Below are 20,791 nucleotides of genomic sequence, written 5' to 3' on the forward strand. Positions count from 1 at the left end.
CCTGCCCTGTCGTTGAGGCATGGAACGCATCATGGCAAAATGAGGTCAATCAAAACATCTGCTCTGGCAAACAAGATCTTAGCAGAGGAAGAGGAGGGAGGGAGAAAGGATAAGGAAGCTCTAAAAAAATTATACACCACAACCAAGTAAGATTCATCACAGGTATTTAAGGCTGACTCAACATTCGAAAATCAATCAGTGTAATCTATCAACAAATAAAAGAAGAAAAATCACATGATTGTATCAATAGATACAGAAAAATCATTAGACAGAATCTGCCATTTATGATAAACACCCTCAGGAATCTAAGAATAGAGGCGAATTTCTTCAACTAGATTAGAAAAACAAACAAACCTCCAGTTGATATGATCCTTAATGGTGAGAGCGTAGAAGCTTTCTGTGACAGTTGGGAATGAGGCAAGGATGTCCCCTCCTTGCTTTCCAACACCCTACTGGAACTCCTAGCTAATGCAATGAGACAAGAAAAGGGAATAAAAGGCATACAGGTCGGGAAGAAGAGATAAAACTGTCTTTGTCTGCACATGACATGATTGTCTCTGCTGAAATTCTGATAGAATTAACAATAAGCCATTACAGCAAGGTTGTAGGATACCAGGTTCATACACAATAAGCTATTGTGTTGCTATGTACTATCAACGAACAAGTGGTATTTGAAATCATCGTCCTTTGTGATAATTTCGATTTGATTTCCTAGTACTTAAAATGCAACTTTTCTCCATTTGCCAGTTGTGGCTCTTCATTCTCTGTGCTTGTCCTGTGCTCCAGCCCACAGTCAGGGTCAGAGGGCACAGTGAATCCAATAATTCTTCAAGGTCAGTCACAAATACCTCCATCTTATCAAAGCCTCCCAATTCCAAAAGACTATCTTCTCTCCCTCTTTCCCTTTGGAACTTGGGGTTCTCATCCAGCTTTTCTCACCTCCATTAATTTGATTTAGTTCATTTGATTGGGTCCTGGCAATGTATTGGACTCTAGCACATATGTTTGGGTGCCTTCCTATTCAATGCCCACTGCTCTGTAGTAACTCAGGGTTCCTTCCTTGCATTGTAGTAATTTGCGTCCATTTTTCATTAGATTATAAGCTCATCGAGGGCAGAAACTCCTGGACTTGACATCATTCCTGGGTTACCGACCACTCTTAATGGAAGCCAGTGTCGTGACAAACTGGTTCACCGCTGGGGGCACCTGTGGGGTCGCAGGCACCTGCCTTCAGAAAACCATCCCGCAGTCAGAAGACGACCTGAACGTGCAAGCTGATGACAATGCCCACATGGACAGGTAATTAACAATAGTCAGAAAAACTCCAGGGGAAAAGAACAGGGGAGGAAGGAAAATATTCTTACAAGATAGTAAAACATTTAAATTATTTTTATTTATTAAATTTTTTAGAGAGAAACTCAATGTTTTATTCCACTTATTGATGCATTCATTGGTTGATTCTTGCTTCCACCCGGACTGGGGATTGAACCTGCAACCCTGGTGCATCGGGACGATGCTGTAACCAGATGAGCTCCCTGGCCAGGGCTACAACATATGCTAACATGTCCTTAATTAAAATAGTGTGATGTTGACAAAGGAAAGGACAGCCAGCCAAGGAATCAGAACACGAAGTCCCCAAATAGACCCAAGTATATGGAGACGAGCATATGATAAAGGCAGCCTCTTAAATTCCCAAATACATGTTATTGGGATAACCAGATGGCTATTTAGAAAAAGTAATATTAAATCTACACCTTACCCTCTACCTCAGAATATATGACAGATGTAACAGAAATTTAAGCATAGAATTTTTAAACTAAATTCTAGAAGAAAACGAAAGTAAACATTTTCCTTGCCTCAAGTAACAAAACCTCCCTAATTATGACTCAACCTCAACATTCCCGGTTATGACTCAAAATTCAAAATTTAGGAACAATGGGGAAAAAAAGACCATAGAGAAATCTGGACGAGACATAGAGAGATTTCACGGAGAATAAAGTATCAATAGCCCTTAACCATAGGAAAAGACTAATCTCACTCGACATAGGAGTGATACAAATGAAAATTAAACTGAGATACTGCTTGTTGCCTCCCAGGTGGACAAAAAGTCAAAAGTGTGGTAAATCACGGTGCTGGGGAGGCTGTGAGGAAGCAGAAACCCTCAGATATTGGAGGTGATCACAGGGGAAATGTGGCAATATGGAGCCAAACCACAGATGCATTTACTTTTGGACTCTATCATCACATGTCGAGGAATTCGGCTTAAAGATACACTTGCAAAAATGTGCAAAGATGGAGGCCAAAGGGTATTCATTGCAGCAAAAAGCAGAAACAGCCTATATGTCCAAAGAGCAGGACGCTGATGATATTTCATGTACCGTGAAATGGTAGAAAAGGAGGAGGAATTGGGCAACAGTAATGTTAGGGTTGGCGTGTTTCTCTCTTTTTTTAAATTGATTTTTAGGAGAAAGGGAGTGACAGGAGGAAGAGAGAGAGAGAGAAACATTGATTTGTCATTCCACTTATTGACACACTCATTGGTTGATCCTCGTACATGTCCTGACCGGGAATCGAACCACAACCTTGGTGTATCAGGACAACTCTCTAACCAACTTAGCTCCCCAGCCATGCTGTCCGTGTGCTTCTCTTGACCTTCATATTTGCTCAGCTTTTTTTTTTTAAATCATAAAATGTTAAGCCCTGCCCCTCCCTTCCCCCTGAAATTAGCCCAGGGGGAAGCTCCGTAGATGATTCTTTGATTATTCACCCCAAGGATCTCTTTTATGAAAGCAAAGATCCGAGCGTGGCCCGGGGCCTCTCCAGGAGCTGACAACAGCCTCCAACTTGGGGACGCCTGAGATTTTCCAGAGTCTGAAAGCCTCCGCTGTCTGGGATGTACGCCTGGCCGCTTTACAGGGAAATATTTTGTTGCCATCACAATTCCTTCTCTCTCTTCGGTTTACGAGCCTGGCTGCTCTTCAGGCCCCGCTGGCGGCGTGCGTCGCTGTTGGCGTTGGCCCGGCTGTCTGCACGCGACCGTGTGAATGTGCTGGCTGTGGCTTGCGGTGGCTCTTGCTTTTCAGCACTTCACCGCCACGGAGCCTCTCTCCCCGGGCCCCTGGGCATCGCTGCTCGGGGGGCAAGTGTCCTACAAGCTTCAGCGGGACTGTTTGCCGCCTTTTCCGTGGCCCAAGCCCTGTCCCGCCCACACAACTCTAGAAAGCAGCCTTGCAAACACATCCATCAAACGCAACGAGATTGGGTTTATAAATAGAAAGTGCTAGGGGAGTTAACTGCTAATCATATGGGAGATGTCATATAAAAATGCCAGCCACATAGTTTCACCATCCACGATTTTTAATTCCTATAAAGGCTGGCTTGGCTCGGGGCTTGGTCCTCCCTGCTCCTCACCAGCGTGAATAAACATTTCCATTCCTGCCTGAATACCTTTCCCTTATGCTTCCTAATTCTTTATTCTCTCCCCTGCCCCTGCCCCAGCTCAGAAGTAGTTACAAGGCCACAACGTTAGCACCCTAGAGGAATTTCCACCCTCTCTTTTTAAAAATATTTTTATTGATTCCAGAAAGAGATACATCCATTGGTTGCCTCCCACAAGTGCCGTGACCAGGAATCGAACCCGCAACCCTTTAGTGTATAGGACGTCGCTCTAATCAACTCAGCCCCCCAGCCAGGACCCGTCCTTGTCAATCTTGGTGGTTATTACAGTGTGATACATAGTAGGTGCCGAATAATTATTTACTCATGTTGTGAAATGGTTACTGCCTGGATTGGCTGACCTAGAGAAAAACCATAATAGGACTCAGGCCTTCTTGGAAAGCAAATTTCTTTCTTATTAGACAATCACTTTGCTCTCTTAACAATCCCTTCATCAGAAAAACAACACGGTGTTATCTAGATCTACCAATCAGTTTATTATCTATCATGTAATATATTATTTTTCCAAACATAAATGTGGTTACTCTGTGAGATAAGACTGCACGTCGCCGATCCTCGCAGCGCCTCCCCACCCCCCGCTGTGCCCCCCCACCCCCCGCCGACAGCCTGGTCAGGGCAACCAATCCCTCGATAAATCACTTAATGAATAAATCAATCTTAATTAATAACTTAATCTTAGGGATTGCCAGGGGCTGAATTGTGTTCTTCCCCACCACCACCAAATTCATACGTTGAATTCCTGACCCCCAGTACCTCGGACCGTGACCATACTTGGAAACAGTCATAGACACTGTGACCCATGAAGTTAAGACGGGGTCACACGGAGGAGAACGGCCCTCACCCAAGGGAGCAGGTGTCCTTACAAAAAGGGCAGTTTGGGGACAGGCGCTCCTCCGGGGAGGACGCCCCGTGGAGATGAGAGCAGAGATGTGCACAGCAGGGGCGTCAAAGACGGTCAGCAACATGAGACAGACGCCCTTGCAGCCCCTGGCGAGGGGACCCAGCCCTGCCGACGCTGGGTCGGGACTTCCGGCCCCAGGGTCAGGACTTCCGGTCCCAGGACGCGAGACGGTGCCTTGCGCTGCGTCAGCCCCAGGCCCAGCAGGAAGTGCCGGGCTCGTCCCGGTCCGGTCCGCGCCGTTCGCGTCGCACAAGTGGGATACAACGCGTCTCATTCCTACCAGCTTCCTTTCTCAGTTAATAATGCGAAACGTAGGAGACTGCGTATCTGTCTTCACCAGCACATTCGATTCCACCTCATTTTTTATTTTATTGGTTGGGAGATTTTATGTATTTATTTTTAGAGAGAGGGGAAAGGAAGAACCACATCCAGACCACTCCCCTAAACTCGAATCTGCCCCGTGCATCTTCCTGTACCCCGGACTCCTGCTCCCACCGTTTTTTCAATGCCTGCATTTACACACACGCACGCACGCACGCACGCACGCACGCACACACAAAACCTTTCTCTTTTCACCCAGAATGATTCATGCTCCCAGGCTGGCTCTCAGATCTTGGGCTTTCTCAGCAGATCTGTATGGAAAACTCATTTTTTTTCTTTCCCTAAAGCGCCTAGCCTACCTAATTATGTAATGCCTTTTCTTATATTTATTAGACTTCCTCGCCAACCCCTGCCACTGATCTCTCAGACATGCCTTACAGCCTTCTCAGGAAACTCCTTTCATCTTCTAAAGGTACGTTCCCAGTTTTCCAGCACAAGTATATGTTTATCCTTTACAAAAATATCATGTCTTGTGACAGAGAACTTAGTTTGGAGGAAAGCCGGACGATTGTGTTCAGGCTGGCATCCTAAAATAGAAATCTTTCCTTCAGTCTCCAGAACTTGCCATTTCTTGGATTTGGGACATGATCAGGAATTCAGATTCCTGAATCATTAGCCGATTAACCCAATTTTTCACAGCTCTATACTCTGATGATTTTTAAATGACTATTACAGTCTTATGAATGAATGGGTGGCATCTGTGCCTTGCTTTACACAGGACAAATGCCAGAATCTCTCATGCCTTTTTATTATTATTATTATTATTATTTTAAATTAGGGACTATCCTGCCTTGGCCAGTAGCTCAGTGGGTTAGAGCATCATCCTGATACGCCAAGGTTGCAGGTTCGAACCCCAGCCAGGGCACATCCAAGAAGCAACCAATGAAGGCATCGATAAGTGGAACAACAAATCGGTGTTTCTCAGTCTCTCCATCTCAAATCACTATATTTTAAAAAAATTATAAATTAGGGACAATCACAGTGTAAACACTGGAAAATGCTGTCAGGGTAAAACGCTGCAGAATGTGATTCTTGCTCACTCCGCAGGTACTTATTAAGCCAGCACCGCCCCGTCAAAGGTGTGCGGAAGCCAGCAGCAACCTTCCTGGCTGTCTCCTCTCACGCCTCCCACTGCCTACAGGTACGGTCCTCTTACCCTACAGCTCTGAGTCACAGGTTGCTCGGTCGCCCCCCCCACCCCACCCCCGCCCCACCGTGTGCCTCTCTAGGCCTGGCCTCTCCTGTCACATTCAGACTTTGCATGATGTCAGACACTTCAAGCTTCACATGGCTTCACTCCAGTTTTGTATTTTCTTTCCTGAACCTGTTCTTCCCCGTAGGGGCAGAAAATTTTTCCCTTCCTCCCTTCTACATTCTTTGGCCAGTCTAATAATTAAATGAACATAAGGCAGATGCATAGAAAAACAAACTTAACTTTGGCCCTGGCTGGTGTGGCTCGGTGGATTGAGCGCTGGCCTGCAAGCCAAAGGGTTGCCAGTTCGATTCCCAGTCAGGGCACCTGCCTGGGTGGCAGGCCAGGTCCCCAGGAGGGGGCGCGCGAGAGGCAACCACACATTGATGTTTCTCCCTCTCTCTTTCTCCCTCCCTTCCCCTCAGTCTAAAAATAAATAAATAAAACCTTTTTTAAAAAAAAAACCAAAAAACAAATTTAACTTTGTATTCCGGAATCCATAAAAAGACGAAGCTCAGAGAGGTGAGCGAAGCAGGCAGCTTTTATATCTTTTAGACAGAAAACAAGAAGTCTGTGAAGAACTGACAAAACAAAGGGATTAGAGCTAGGGTAGTAAGTTAGTGAAAACATCACACGGCTGGCCTATACATACAGTCCTCATAGTCCTTAATTCCTGTTTCTGGTGACAAAGGACAGCTTCTATGCCCTGGTCCCGGGAGGGCCCCCTTCGCGTTGAAGATGTAGCTCTTGCTCTCGGGGCCAAAGGAGGGCCAGTGGGTCCTCTCGGCTCTGACTGTTTCTCAGGTACCTTTAATTCAAAATAATCAATAATTGGCCCGTGCGGCATATTTTGGGTGATGTGTTCAGCTCCCTTTCAGCCGCAAGTCATTAACTCTATTTTAAAATTGATTTTAGAAGGAGAGAGAGAAGGAGGAGAGAAAGAGAGATATTGTTCCCCTTATTCATTCATTCATTGGTTGATTCTTTCATGTGCCCTGACTGGGGATCGAACCTGCCACCTTGGTGTATCTGGACGACGCTCTAACCCACCCAGGGCCCAGCCAGAGCCTCTAGTCTTGGCTGTTATCCTCCTGGATTCACCACTTCTTTCTCTTATCCAAACATTCCCCGTTGGCCGATCTTGCCGAGTCTACCTGGGAAAATACTTCCAGTTCTCCCACCCCCCGTCACTGCCCGGGACTAAGCCACCTCCGCCTGTGTTCACCGTCTCGCCGTTCCCACGGCCCCAAACCCATCTTCCACTCAAAGGGAAACAAGACCCTCATCTCGTGCCTCTGCCCGGGGCAGCCCACGGCTTCCTGTTGCCTTTGGAGCAAATCCAGAGGCCGGCTGCTTCCAAAGGCCACAGAAGCCTGCACGCTGGCCCCTCTGCCCACCCAGACCTTCTCTGTCACGCTTTTCTCCACCCAGACCCGCTCTGTGACCCCAGACTGTGCTCCCTCTGTGGGTCACCCTCTGAGCTCAGACGTGGCCCGTGGCCCGGGGCCACCTCCAGCCTGTCCCTCCCTTGCTCTGCTTCAGCAACTCCCGTTTTCAGCTGCTCAGCTGTCTTCAACTTGATTTCTTCAGCGGGCCATGTCCATGACCCTACCAAGGCCGCGGAGGCCTGAGCCACCAAGCCCTCCCCCCGCCCCCCGCCCCCGCGGCCTCTTCTTGCTTCCCTGCCTGCTGTGCACGCAGTGGCCGATGGGCCAGGCCCATGACTCCGCTACTGCCCTTGTCCCATGGCTAAAGGCTAAATCCAGGCTCCTGCGGCCTCTATCTCTGCTTCCCGCTGCCTGGGCCTGAAACCCACGGTCCCCCCACATGCCCATGTGGCTCGCTTCCTCAGGCCGCATCTCAGCGTTTCCTGGGCACCTTCCCGACAGCCCAGCTACTTCCAGTCCCCTGTGCCCCTCCCGGTCGGAATTCCTCCAGGAGGACATACGTCCCTGGGAGCAGGGACTCCGTGGTGTCCCCGGCCTGCCTGTATCACAGGGCACTCATTACACTGTGTGCGTGTGGTGGCCTCGGAGTGGCTTTGCCTCGCCAAGTAATTCTGCAACCCCAGCCGCGCCGCCAGCAGCCCAGCTCCATCCTGACACCCACTGGGCTGCGCAGCAGACCCCACGGGTCACGGGCTCCATCCTACAAGCCTGCCGCCACTTCAGGGGACAGTCCCGAGTTCAGGTCGTCACCTGTGCTTCTGACCAACAGGGATATAATTGGAGGGTTCCATGCCGCCCTCCTGGGGTTCAACTAATTTGCTGGAGTGACTCACTCATAGGACGCAGAAATATTTCACCTACGAGAGCCTCAGCTTATTAGAAGACTGTGACCCAGGAACAGACACGTGGCGGAGACGCCTGGGGCCAGGTATGAAGAGAGGGACCAAGAGCTCCCTGCCCACCCTGAGCCAACGACTCTCCGTGTGGAAGCTCTTCAAACCCATTACACGGGCCTGATCAATTGGCGCAGCCCCTCTCCCCTCCCAGGAAGTCAGGGGGTGGGACTGAAAGTTCCAAACCTCTAATCGCATGGTTGGTTCCCCTGGCAACCAGCCCCCATCCGTAGGGGTTTGAGGACCGAATGTATATACTTCTTACTACAAATCACGATATCATACCGCGTCTTCCTACCAAAACATTAGATCCACGATGTCGCCGATGATTCTCCCGTGTGGCCTCAGGGCCTGGAGCCTGCGGGGCACACCGGAAGTGACCGATAAGTACTTCGGTATGAAAGTGACTTGCCTGGGGCGCAGTGGCGGGGCCCCGTTAGAGTTCAGCGGCGCAGACGGCACGTCTGGAGTCCGTGCCAGCCGGCCCCAGCCCGGGCAGTTGAGTGTGTCCCAGTTCAGTTGGTAGAGAGCGTCCGAGCTCAGTCCCCTGTGGAGCAGTTGAAGGAGGTTCTCGTACCACGCACGTCGGTCAGAGCGGAACTCATTCCACGGGGGTCGGTGGATCGTGGTGTGGAGACCCTCCGGAAGGCCACTGAGCCAGCCGCAGCGTGGGGAATGGAGTTAGTGAAGAGCGGGGTGGAAGGTTCCAGGCCTGGGTGGCAGTGTGACTCGCAGAACCTTGGAACCTTAGAGTGGAATGTGGACGGGCGCGAACAAGGCCCGTTCTGAGGGGGGTAAGGAGACCGCTCGCCCTGGGGCCAGGGTGGGGGTGGGGGGGCGGAGAGAAAACAGCCAGTTGGTGCCGGTCCCCTGAGGGCCTCAAGGGGCCTCTGAGGAGTCAGCCTTTGACTTTGTAAGCAACGGGGGACACGCGTGAGCTCCAGGGTAAGGACACGAGAGGGTCACGTCAGCGCTTGGGCAACACGCAGACTGGCTGAAGCAAGAAGGCTGGGAGGCAGGGAGACCCACGCGGAGGCCCCGGGACACCCGCAGGGACATAGGCACCAGAGGAAATGGCGGAGCCAGCAGGCCCCAGGCCTCCTCACTGGGTTGATGATGGAGGAAAACAGGGGTACGTAAGGTCTTTGTCACAGAAACCAGGGAAGCTGTGGTCCTTCACGTGCTGTGAACCCTCAGTCTGAGATGCTGAGGGTCCTCTGTGAGATCCGGTTTCTTCCCCTGGAAAGGCAGGGACTTGGGGCAAACCTTCCTCTGATCTGGGCCTCCACACGTCGCTCTTGTGGCCCTAGGAACGGCAGGGGTAGGGGACGCTGCACGTGTGACATGAGACCTGTGCTCAGTAACTGACTCTCTAGCCGCCTCGCGCTAGATTCTGGTGAACGCCATGGGCTGTGGAATCCAGGCCCGCAGAGGCTGTGTGGCTGCTGAGGTGATAGAGGGTCCCCATGTGGGAAGAGAAATGAGGGGCTGGCCTCGGGGAGGAGACGGCCAGCCACGCCCCGAATCCAGACAGGCGGTACCCAAACCGGGACCCCAGCCACGGTCTCCAGGGCACGAGATCCCTGTTCCTCTTCTCTGTATTTATATACATAAATTTTTTTCTTGATTGAGAGAGAGAGAGAGAGAGAAACACTGATTCATTGTTCTACTTATTGATGCATTCACTGGTTGCTTCTCGTATGTGCCCCGACCCAGGATCGAACCCACAGCCTTGCAAATCCAGACGATACTCTAACCACCTGAGCTACCGGCCAGGGCGCCTCGCTGTACTTCTAAAGTGCGGGGCCGGATCTCAGAGCCGGGGCACATCTAGGGGCTCTGGCTGGGGGCTCCAGACTCCCTCACCCCTTCTCCGTGGGAGAACATTCTCCACACCTCCACACACGCCCCCTCTCTGGTTTCCGCTGGGTACCAAGGGGCGTCCTTTGCCTCAACAAACACTTGTGCCACTTCTGACACGCCCTCCTGGTCCCTCCTCTCTTCCCCACACGCACCCGCCATTCCCTGTCCCTGTCGGGGTCGCAGAGTCCACCTCAGAACCACAGCACACAAGGGCTGTTTTGTCCCTCCAAGTTTACCGGAGAGGAGGAGAGATTGCCTGTGCTACAGCGACACACTCCTCCCTTTGATTTTTATTTATTTTATTTTTTTTAAATCCTCTGTAGAGAAGGAAGGCAGCGTGGTGACGGGAAGGAAAAAGTCTAGTTCACCCAAGAAGTGAATCTTGAAGCAGGCGGGGCAGGGGTAGGGAGGAGGGCAGAGGCAGGGGGCACGGCGCCCGCCGGGGGTGTCCCCAGAGCAGATGTCCTCGGTGCAGAAGGTATGCGTGGGTCTCTCGGATTCCGGCTCTGGCTGACTCCAGAAGGGGGGTCCCCAGCCAGTGCCCTTCTGGAAGGAAGCGGGGCTGCCCGAGATGAGCCTCGCCTCTGACCCTCTGCAGCGCCCCCTCTGCGGCCTGGGTCGGCGTGTCGCCACGTTGGCGCCTCTGGGAAACGAAACTGAACCGCTCTGGTTTGCCGCCCGGCTCTTTGTGCTTCCCGCGCCCCGCGGAGCTGGGCGCGGCGCGGGGCGGGGCGGGGCAGGGCGGGCGCGCGGCGGAAGCGGCCCGGGCGGCGGGGGCTGGCCGCGCGCCGGGCGGGGCCGCGCTCACGCCTCTCCGTGCTCCTGCAGCCGGCCGCTGGCGATGATCACCTAGGAGGCTGGCGCGGGCGGGCGCGAGCGGCGGAGGAGCGGGGCGCGGCGACGCGCGGCCATGGAGCGGGAGCCGGCGGCGGCCGAGGAGCCCGCGCCCCCGGGCGGGCGGCGGCGGCGGAGGCGGCGGCGGCGGCGCCGGGAGGGCAGGACGCGCACGGTGCGCTCCAACCTGCTGCCGCCCCGGGGCGCCGAGGACCCCGCGGCGGGCGCAGCCAAGGGCGCGCGGCACCTGGCCGACAACCGGCTCAAGACCACCAAGTACACGCTGCTGTCCTTCCTGCCCAAGAACCTGTTCGAGCAGTTCCACCGCCTGGCCAACGTGTACTTCGTCTTCATCGCGCTGCTCAACTTCGTGCCGGCAGTGAACGCCTTCCAGCCCGGCCTGGCGCTGGCGCCAGTGCTCTTCATCCTGGCGGTCACGGCCTTCAAGGACCTGTGGGAGGACTACAGCCGTCACCGCTCCGACCACGAGATCAACCACCTGGGCTGCCTGGTCTTCAGCAGGTGAGCCGACGGGCCGGGCGGGGGGCGCTCCCCGCACTTGGTGTTGGGCACGGTATTGGGAGCACTGGGTGGGGGCGGCCGGGAGAGCGGCTGGAGTCGGGACAGAGGGGACAACTGCGCCGCCGGAGGCCCCTGCGCGCCCAGGGACGGAGAGCCGGAAACTTTAGATGCTGCGGCGCAGGCGGTACCCTGCCCCGGACTGTCTCTCAGACCTCGCCTCTGAGCTAGAAAGATCCCGGGGCGCGAATCCAGGGCGTCCTCGCCCTCAGCTTCTCCCGCCTTATAAGTAAAAAGGAGAGAAATCTATTCCCGGGCGCCCTGGCCTGAAAGTTCCTGCCTCCCTCTGGCTAGACTCCGTGGGCCAGGACGTTTAATAACTTTACCAACCAACGCAGGAATGTAAACCTCAATCTTGGGTGATATCTCATCGCGGGACAACGGAGTGAAACTGCCACCGAGTTCTGTGCGGGGCCCACAGTGGGTAAAGGGCACGGGGCATCACAGTAGCGTCAGTAGCCTGTGGCCAGCCCACAGGTGGCTGTTTCGCTTCCTGAGAGCTAAGCCCCGGTTCCCGATGGAGAGACGGAGGTTCTGGGGGGTTGGGGCGCCCTGCCCGTGGTTAGTACCAGGGAGCATTACCCCTCCTCTCTGCCCGCACCTCCCCAGAGGCCTGGCCAGGAGGCCTGCCGTCCCTTCTGCCTTTATTCCCACGTGAGGGGAGCTACTTGGCTGCAGGTCCAGCCAGGAGCTGTCTCGTCAGCAGAGCCCACCTGCAGGCCACGCCCCCAGGAAGGGCTTGGTCTTGGCTCCTTGCAAAGCTCAGCCCCTGGCTCCCTCCTGTTTCCTGGGCTTGAGTCCTGGTTTAGGGACTGATGGAACCTCCCGCGCGGAGGACAGGAGCTTGGAATCCGCCTCCCCCACATGTGAAGGGGCCCTAGGAAGTCGCTTGAGGTTTCATCGTCACATTGTCCCCTGCCCCCAGAGATTGGGGTCTCGGTTGTTCATGCCTCCTAGGATCGCTTTCAGGGGTATCCAGCCTCTTGGTGTCTCTGTGCCACACTGGAAGAAGAAGAGGTGCCTTGGGCCACACGTTAAATACATTGTGACGTGTAATCCCCTACAATCTCGTAATGTTTTAAGTAAATTCACGCTTTTGTGCTGGGCCGCATTCACAGCCATCCCTGCCTCGGGTTGGACACCCCCGGGAGCATGAATACCTATGCCTGCCATGGAGTATCTCCGACCCTCCCAGCCACGCCTGCTGCGCTTCATACTTACGCGTGAACAGGGGATCAGAGAGGTTCGGTAACCTGCCCAAGGCCACACAGCCGCGAGCTGGCGGTACTGGAATTTGAACTGGGTCTTCCCAGCTGCACAGCTTTTCCCGTATTCCTGCGCTGGTACTTCTCTGATTTCTCCAAAACTCTCTCTGGAGAAGCTTGTTAGAGCTAACAGGTGTCAGGTTCCATCCTCAAGGTTTCTGACCCGGCTCTTCAGAGACGGGGCCCAGGATTCAGAGTCTCCAATTTGCTCCCAGGTGCCGCCTCTGGCGGCTCCCACCTTGTGTAACGCTGCCCGGCTTCCTGTCAGGGGTGCCCACCCTTTAGCCCATGAGTGACGCGGCGGGACAGGGGTGTGGGATTTCCTGGCTCCAAGCCTGAAGCCGAGAAGGGAGGGGTGATTCCCGGCACAAATGCCCTCGGTGTCCCCGGGGCGAGGAGTCCGGGCAGCGTGTGGCTGCCATCTGCACCCAAGTTTTCAGTCTTCACACACACACCACTTCCTGTTATCACCCAGCCAGTTGATCCTGTGGCCGCCGTTTTACAAAGGCCTCAGGAAATACACTTAATTTTCTTTCAGTCGGCAAAGTGCTTTCAATCCAGCATGGTGCGTGTGACCCTTATAACAGCCTTCACCGCCGACACGCAGGTGGGACACTTGAAAAAAACGGGACCCAAAGCAGTTGCCTTCATTCCATGACCTCGAAAAGCTTCATGGGGCTTTGAAACTTTCATCTTCCTGTCGGACCCCCCCCCCCCCGCCACGCATCACCTCGCCTGTCCCCGTGACCGACATGGATCCTCGAAGGGTCCAAACAGTCCTGGGGCGGGCGGGTCCTCAGGGCTAAGGAGTTGCCCAACACCTCCCAGCTCCCGAGTCAGATTCCTTGGATGCTTTCCTGGGGAGAGCACGGCCTTCTCCCGGGGCGGGGTCCGTGGGCGCCTCAGCCCTGGTGACAGGGGCAGGGAGGGAGGCTGCCTGGGGGCGAGCCGTCCCTCCCCAGAAGCCAAGTCAAACTCCCCCAGACCCAGAATGTCTGGCGCCGGTGCGGTGTTTAGGACCAGGCCCGAGGACGGAGCGTTCCTGAGCCTCCCCCTGTCCTCTGAGGACGGTGAGTGACTCGTGTACCTGTGGCATGTGAGGCTGCGTGTGGCTGCCTGCCAAGCCCTGCCTCGTGGCTCACATGGGTGCCCTGAGCCGGTCCTCATGGACCCAGGCCCCCGCCGGGCCGTGGAGACGGAAATGAGGAGGCTGGGTCTCTTGGGGACTGATTGCATCGTGGGCCGTGCCCACAGGGAGCCCTGGCCAGCGGCGGGATGCGCGAGGCAGGGAGGAGAGTCTTTGCAGACAAGGGTGTGCGTCAGAGGACCAGGGGGGTGTGGCCAGGTGACAGCTGGAAGGGCAGAGGCTGCAGGGGAGGAACCGCAGGGTGCAGCATGTGACAGATGCAGGGCACCCTGAGGCTGTCACCAGGGCCTAACCTGTGTGCGGATGAGGTGCCAGCTGGAAGCCCTGGGTCTCAGGGAGCTGGCCTGTGGACCCGCCGGAGATGCCAGATTCACTGCCTTTCCCACACAGACCGTGGGAAGCCTGGTTGTAAACAGTCGGCGTCTATTGGGCAGCCTTGGTCGCTGACACTCTCTCTGCACGGTGGCTTCTCTCAGACGTCAACTGTTGATGCTGCTGTTGACTGACGTGGTGTTGCTGATCGGTGTGGACGTTGGGGCCCCACTCCGTGGGAGTCCCCGATCCAACTGGTTAGAAACGCGGCCCCCCAGGCCTCCTCCACCCGTCGCTGAGCCTCTAGCGTGGGAGCTGGTGCCTACGTCGCGGCTTCGTTTGCACACGGGTTCTAGAAGCCGTCCTCTGTTGCCACGCCCGGTGTTTAGGAAAGTTCTTTGAGCCTTGCCCGGCGGGGTGAGAGAGCACTGTGGGTGATCCCCGGGGGTCACGTCCTGCCTGTGTCGCCCGCCCGGTGGGAAGGTCAGCCGCGTGCCCCTCGGCCGTGGTGTTGCGGGAGGGGCGTGCTGGGAAAGCCCCTTCTGGTCACATGCACCTCCTCAGCGTTGGGAAAGGCTGGTTGGCGAAGCCACCGCACTGTGGGCCACAGGCGGAAGGACAGGGGGCATCTGAGTCAGACCCCCCAGTGCCTGGTTCAAGGGGGACAGGGTTCAGGTTTGTGTTGTGAGCGGCTGGGACTTCCCTTGACTGATGGGCATCAGCCTCCAGCACAGACAGTCCAGGGAAACCAGGCCAGTGCCACCAGGGCCCAGGGCAGGAGGGACAGCGAGTGACTGCAGGGCCCGAGGCTGACGGAGGAGAGCGAGAGGGACAGAGTCGGCCTGGAAGGCGGTGGCTCTGGTGGTGGGAAAGCGGAGGACAGTCACCATAAGGGCAGTGAAGAAAAACCAGGGAGCGTGCGTCACGGGAATTGCTGTCTTGCACCCGTTAAACATCAGGGCCATGTGGGTGACGCGCAAACCTCCACGCCTGCCTCTGGCCTGAGGAGCGGGCAGCCCCTCGGAAGGGCACGGCCGGAGGCGCATGGGGACGGCCCGGGCCCCTGCCTCCGTTTCCTCACTTGTTAAGTGGGAGCCCAGGTCCACACGCCCCTCCCAGCCTTGAACCCGCGGCCCCAGGAGGGTCCAGCACTCTTGTCCTGTGGGTCCCTCCCCCTGCCCCATGCCCTGCCCCGGTCACTGTGTAATATTTCCCTTATGGTTTCATGAGCTTTCATGAGCTCCGTGTTGACACCTTTTTTTTTTTTTTTTTTTTTTTTTAAATTTTGTAGAGAGAAGGGAAGGGAGAAAGAGAGGAAGAGAAACATCAATGTGTGGTTGCCTCTTGTGCGCCCCCTCCTGGGGACCTGGCCCCCAACCCAGGCATGTGCCCTGACTGGGAATCGAACCGCTGACCCTTTGGTTCGCAGGCCGGCACTCAATCCGCTGAGCCAGGCCAGCCAGGGCGTCTTTCAGCACGCCTAGAGGGGCAGCAACAATAGCGTTTATGTGTGAAATCCCCGTGGTGACTTGGCCCTTAACCTTCTCGGCTCTGGACTTGGATCCAAGTGTGGCACCTTGTGCCCTTCTGTCACCTTTGGGGAAAACAGTCCTCAGCGGTGCCATCTGCTTATCTTGGAATGACTGTCCTCCTCGTCCCTGCCCCTTCCTGCGATTCTCAGTCTGTCGCCCGGGCTCCCTGGGGTTATCACTGCCACCTGCTTCATTGCCCTGAGCTTCGTGGGTTTTTCTTTTTTCTTTTTTCCCAGAAGAGCCTGAAATGAGACCCAACAAAGTTCACCTTTTGAGGTCTGATCCTTTATTCTCTCTTGTCCCCTCCCTTTCCTGGAGAGCCCGTCCCTCGACAGAGTGCCTTGTGGGGCGGGGCGGGGACTCTGGTCTCTGTGTTGCTTAGACTAAAAGACCTGGAAACACAAGTGTCAGGACAAGACCCAGAACACAGGGACGTGCCAGGACTAGGCAGGTCCTCAGGTGTCCTGGGCCAGAGGGCATTGCCATTCACGTGGTTTTTGGAAATAATTTTTTTTTTGATACCTGTCATGTATCTTACGTGACTCAGCTCATGGGGTCCAGTCGTTGCAAAAGAACCTTGTTTTCCCCTAAAGGCTTGGTTGCCTTCTGAAGGTCGGCCTAGGGCTGTTTTTTTTTCCTCTTTTTGTTTGGTGTGGTTTCTTTGTTTTTAATCCTCACCCAAGGATATGTTTATTGATTTTAGAGAGAGAGGAAGGGAGGGGAAGAGAGAGAGAAAGAGCGATGTGAGAGAGATCCATAGATGGGTTGCCTCCCGTTCATGCCCTGACCAGGGATCGAACTTGCAACCCTCTGTGTATAGGATGACGCTCCAGCCAACTGAGCCACCCGGCCAGCGCCGGGCTGTCGTTGCTGTTGGCGATGTGAGCCAAGCGCTGTATATGTGCCATTCTCTCCTAACCCCCCAACAGCCCCATTTTCACAGATGAGGAAGCGGAGGCTCCCACACTCCATCGCTTGCCTGTCGGGAGATGGCAGTGCCGGACTTAAGCTGCATGTAGTCCTGCTCCGACTCCTGTTCCTGGATTTTCTTCTGCTTGCCACCCGCCCCCCCCCCACCCCATCCCCATCCCGCCCGCCCGCCCCCAAGAGCACGAGGCTTCATTTTTTAATTAAAAAATGTAAAATTGTTTTCCTCTCAACAGATTTCCTCATTTCCCTTGTGCCTTTAGATGCAAAAAAAAAAAAAAAAAAAAAAAGTTTTTTCCTTGTGGTGAGAACTTTCAAATACCATAGAGCAGTGTTAATGCTAGTTGCCCTGTTGTGCATGACTCCTCCAGGACTTATTTGTCTTTTTTTTTTTTTTTTAAGGATGTATTTATGTTTAGAGAGAGGGGAAAAGAGGGAGAGAAACATCAATGTGTAGTTGCCTCTCACATGCCCCCGACTGGGGACCTGGCCTGCAACCCAGGCCTGTGCCCTGACTGGGAATCGAACCGGCGACCCTTTGGTTCACAGGCCTGCGCCCAGTCCACAGAGCCACACCATCCAGGGTCCCAGGACTGACGTATGTTACAGCCAAAAGTTTGACCCTTTTGATCCCCATTGTCGAGTTCCCCAACCCACCTTCCTGTAGCAACGACAAATCTCATCTGGTTTTCTATGTATTTTTTTTATACCTACCACATAAATGAGATCATACAGTGTTCATCATTTGCTGTCTGACTTATTTCACTTAGCATAACGCCTTCTAGATCCAAACATTTTGCCACAAATGGCAGGATTTTTCTTTTGTATGACTGAGTCATATTCCATGATACACATAATGGAATATTAATACACAGTATATAATGTGGGATATATATACATCGCACCTCCATCTGTTGATGGAACTTAGGTTGCTCATATGCCTTGGCTGTTGTAAATAAAGCTGCTTGGAACGTGGGGGTACAGGTCTGTCTTTGACCTAGTGTTTTTGCTTACTTTGCATAAATACCCAGATGTAGGATTGCTGGGTCATAGGGTCGCTGTATTTTTAACTCTCGGAGAAACCTCTGTGCTGTGCCATGAACCCCAATGGTGTCATTGCTTGTCCCTTTGACAAGGGCCAAGCCACAGGTTCCCCGCGACACCTCAGCTGTGGTTTTGACTCCCTGATGTGGTGCACAGCATCTTTGCACCTGTAAACTCTTAGAACGATGTCGATTCAGGCCCTTCTCCCATTTGTTAATTGAATTAGAAACCTTGTCACTTCTGATGCAGTTCCTTTGTCGCTTTCAAGTGCCCTCCGAGGCCCAGTGTGCCTGGCCCGGCTCTGCCACGCAGCGGTCTCGCTGGATTCCCACCGGCGGTCGTCCCTTGGGGTGATCACCCGTCCACAGGGGGCGCCTCTCCTGAAAGGGGTCAGGCGTGTCATAGACGGTGGGGGCACTGCCTGTAGGCGGGACACGGAATCACCGCAGCGACTGCTGGTCTTCGTGGCCTTTGGAGCTCCCGGGCCAGCTACCGAACGTCATGTGATGTCCTCGACTTCCTCCCCATAAAGAACTGCCCTGGTCCCAAGGCCCTCACGGAAAAGCACTTTTGAAAGCCCATTTAAAGTCAAAGCTTACCCACGTTTCGGGACTTCCCAACTTGAGAGTTTTCAGAGGGGGCTCCACGCCCCGCGGGCTCCAGGCGACCGTGCGGGCCCAGCCCTGTCCCGTAATGGGGCCCGGCTTCTTGCAGAGTTCCCACATCAGGGGCGCCCAGGGCACTTTATTTGTACGAGGCTTCTCTTGCTATATATAGTGCGCTGAAAGGGCTCACAGGGCAAACGGAGAGGCTATTTTGATGTCTGCTTTTTTAGACTCCTCTCAGCTCCAACAGCCTTCCCTGTTGGCTTGTTTTGCATTTCCCCAGAATACGGCTTGTATACATTGCCCCCGGCATACCCTCTGGTGGCCTTCCCACTGGGAAGATGCTGGATTTCGAACTACTTTGCCTACCGAACTGTTTTCCTTAGATCAGAAGGAATTCTTTTGCTCGTTCTTAGCCAATCAGAGGCCACTGGAAGCTGTCACTGAGGTTAGAGGTCGTGCAGGCTGTGTCTGTCCTCAGCCCCGTCCCCTCATTTAGGGCGGGGAGGACCGCCGCTTCTGAGGTTGGGATGACGCGCAAAAGGCGGAACAAAGCCAGGCAGGCAAGTAAGTGGGCGAGCAGGTGCACCGCGCTCAGTCCTAGGCCCGCTCCTGTCGTGATTGCTATTGTCGCTACGATCTTTTGGTCACCATGTTTGTTAACGTTGCTACACCAAGGAAAGCGTCCTTCCAGCCAGAGCAAAGGCATGTGTGTTGTTTGGCCTGTGTGGTTTTATTACGGGTTAACGGACGGCCTTTGAAAAGCACTTTTGAGATATTGAAAACATCCCACCGGTAAGCTCAGGAACCCCCGATAATCCAGAGATAACCCTTGGGTGGCTCGCGACAAGAAAAGCTCTCCAGGAAAATGGTAAAATTAAGGCACTGTTTGTTTATCAGAAAGCAGTGTGGGCGTGTTGGATAAATCCAGTTGAATTTGGTAAATAACCTTGTGTTTAAGCACCAAGTGAGTTTAATTCATTGACCATTTCGTGGTGTCTTTGGAATACTCCATTTTGCTTATCAACTGCCATTTTTTTAAAAAAGTAAAGTGTTTAGTTTTTCTTTAAAAAAAAAAAAGATTTATCCTTAGAGGGGAAGGGAGGGAGAAAGAGGAGAGAAATATCAATGTGAGAAACATCTCTCGGTTGCCTCTTGCACATTCCCTGAACCTGGAACCCAGGCAGGTGCCCTGACAGGGAATCGAACCTGCAACTGTCCGCTTCACAGGCCGACAGCCAACCCACTGAGCCACACCGGCGGGGGGCAAATGTTTGGTTTTGGGAAGGAAAACCCACCTAGTGTAGCCAGGATGAGCTCCCTCCAAGGTGGGCCATGCGGGGCTGCTCAGGAGAGCGTCTCGCGGGCTCTTGGGACATCTGCGATGTTTGGATTGTGGAATCAGCTGGAGCCTGCCCTGTTTTTAATTCGGCACCAGGGTTTTCTAGAAAGGCCCCAGGGTGTCAACAGACATGAGGACACCGTCCCCTCCTCCCCGCACTGCTGAGCACCGACTTCCTGCCTCCATCTTTGCTTTTCTTCTTTCCCCCAGTGCGTTTGTGATGAGAAACGTCTACCCTCTGAAGGAATCAGAAACCTGAGGGGCTGATGACATTGAAGCGGACCCAAGCTGTCCCCAGACCTTAGAGCTGAGTGCCTTGGGGTTAAGCAGTTTGTCTTCTCTTCTACCTGCCCTTTGTTTCTGGGTACTTCTAATAGCCATTTAAAAAAACCAAGTTTAGGAGAGGGAAGGGTTGGTTCCAAGTTCTATCTCTCAAAATTAGACCGTGGGACTTTTTTTTTTAAATCCTCCCCTGAGGATATATCCACGGATTCCGGAGCAGGGGAGAGATATCAATGAGAGAGAAACATCAATAGATTACCTCCCACACACACCCCAACCAGGGACTGAACCCACAACCCAGGCATGCGCTGTGACTGGGAATCGAACCTGCAACGTTTTGGTGCCCGGGAGGGACGATGCTCCAACCAGCTGAGCCAGAGTGGCCTGGGCCCTGTGTTGTCTTTTTCTTTGACTCTTGGAAGCTTGCCGTGAATCCAGGGGTCCCCCTTGGCCCCCGGCTGGGGTCTGGGGCCTGAGCCCTCAGCTCCTCCGCACCTGCCTGAAGTCCCACCCCCTCGCCACCTCCAGCCCCTTCTCCCTCCCAGGCAGAGGCCCCTCCTCTGGACCCCGGGTACCAGTGCCCTTCCCCGGAGCCAGCTATGCCCACTGGCCAGCTGCTCTGTCCTGCCCCTCAAGCCACTGTGGGGCCAGCTGGTCTCCGCCGGTCCAATGGTCCCGCCCTGGGCCAGGGCCTCAGGCGCTCTGGCTGAATGAACAGACGAATGAGGGGACTGATCCTCCCCAGACGAGTCCAGGCGCAAGCACGTCCCCCGACCCCCGCTTCACAC

At 54.1% G+C, this 20,791-nt stretch overlaps 1 protein-coding gene across 1 annotated transcript in view; it reads left to right on the forward strand.

The window, feature by feature from the left end:
• Positions 1-11,044: 11,044 nt before the first annotated feature.
• Positions 11,045-20,791, forward strand: part of ATP10A (ATPase phospholipid transporting 10A (putative)) — a 99,625-nt gene continuing 89,878 nt past the window's right edge. The window contains exon 1 of the mRNA XM_054561941.1: positions 11,045-11,490. Within this exon, the coding sequence (XP_054417916.1) occupies positions 11,045-11,490 (446 nt within the window). The remainder of the gene's footprint in view (positions 11,491-20,791) is intronic.

Source organism: Pteronotus mesoamericanus, unplaced genomic scaffold, assembly GCF_021234165.1.
Source record: "Pteronotus mesoamericanus isolate MK-2021 breed Mesoamerican mustached bat unplaced genomic scaffold, CSHL_Meso_final scaffold_582, whole genome shotgun sequence".
NCBI lineage: Eukaryota > Metazoa > Chordata > Mammalia > Chiroptera > Mormoopidae > Pteronotus > Pteronotus mesoamericanus.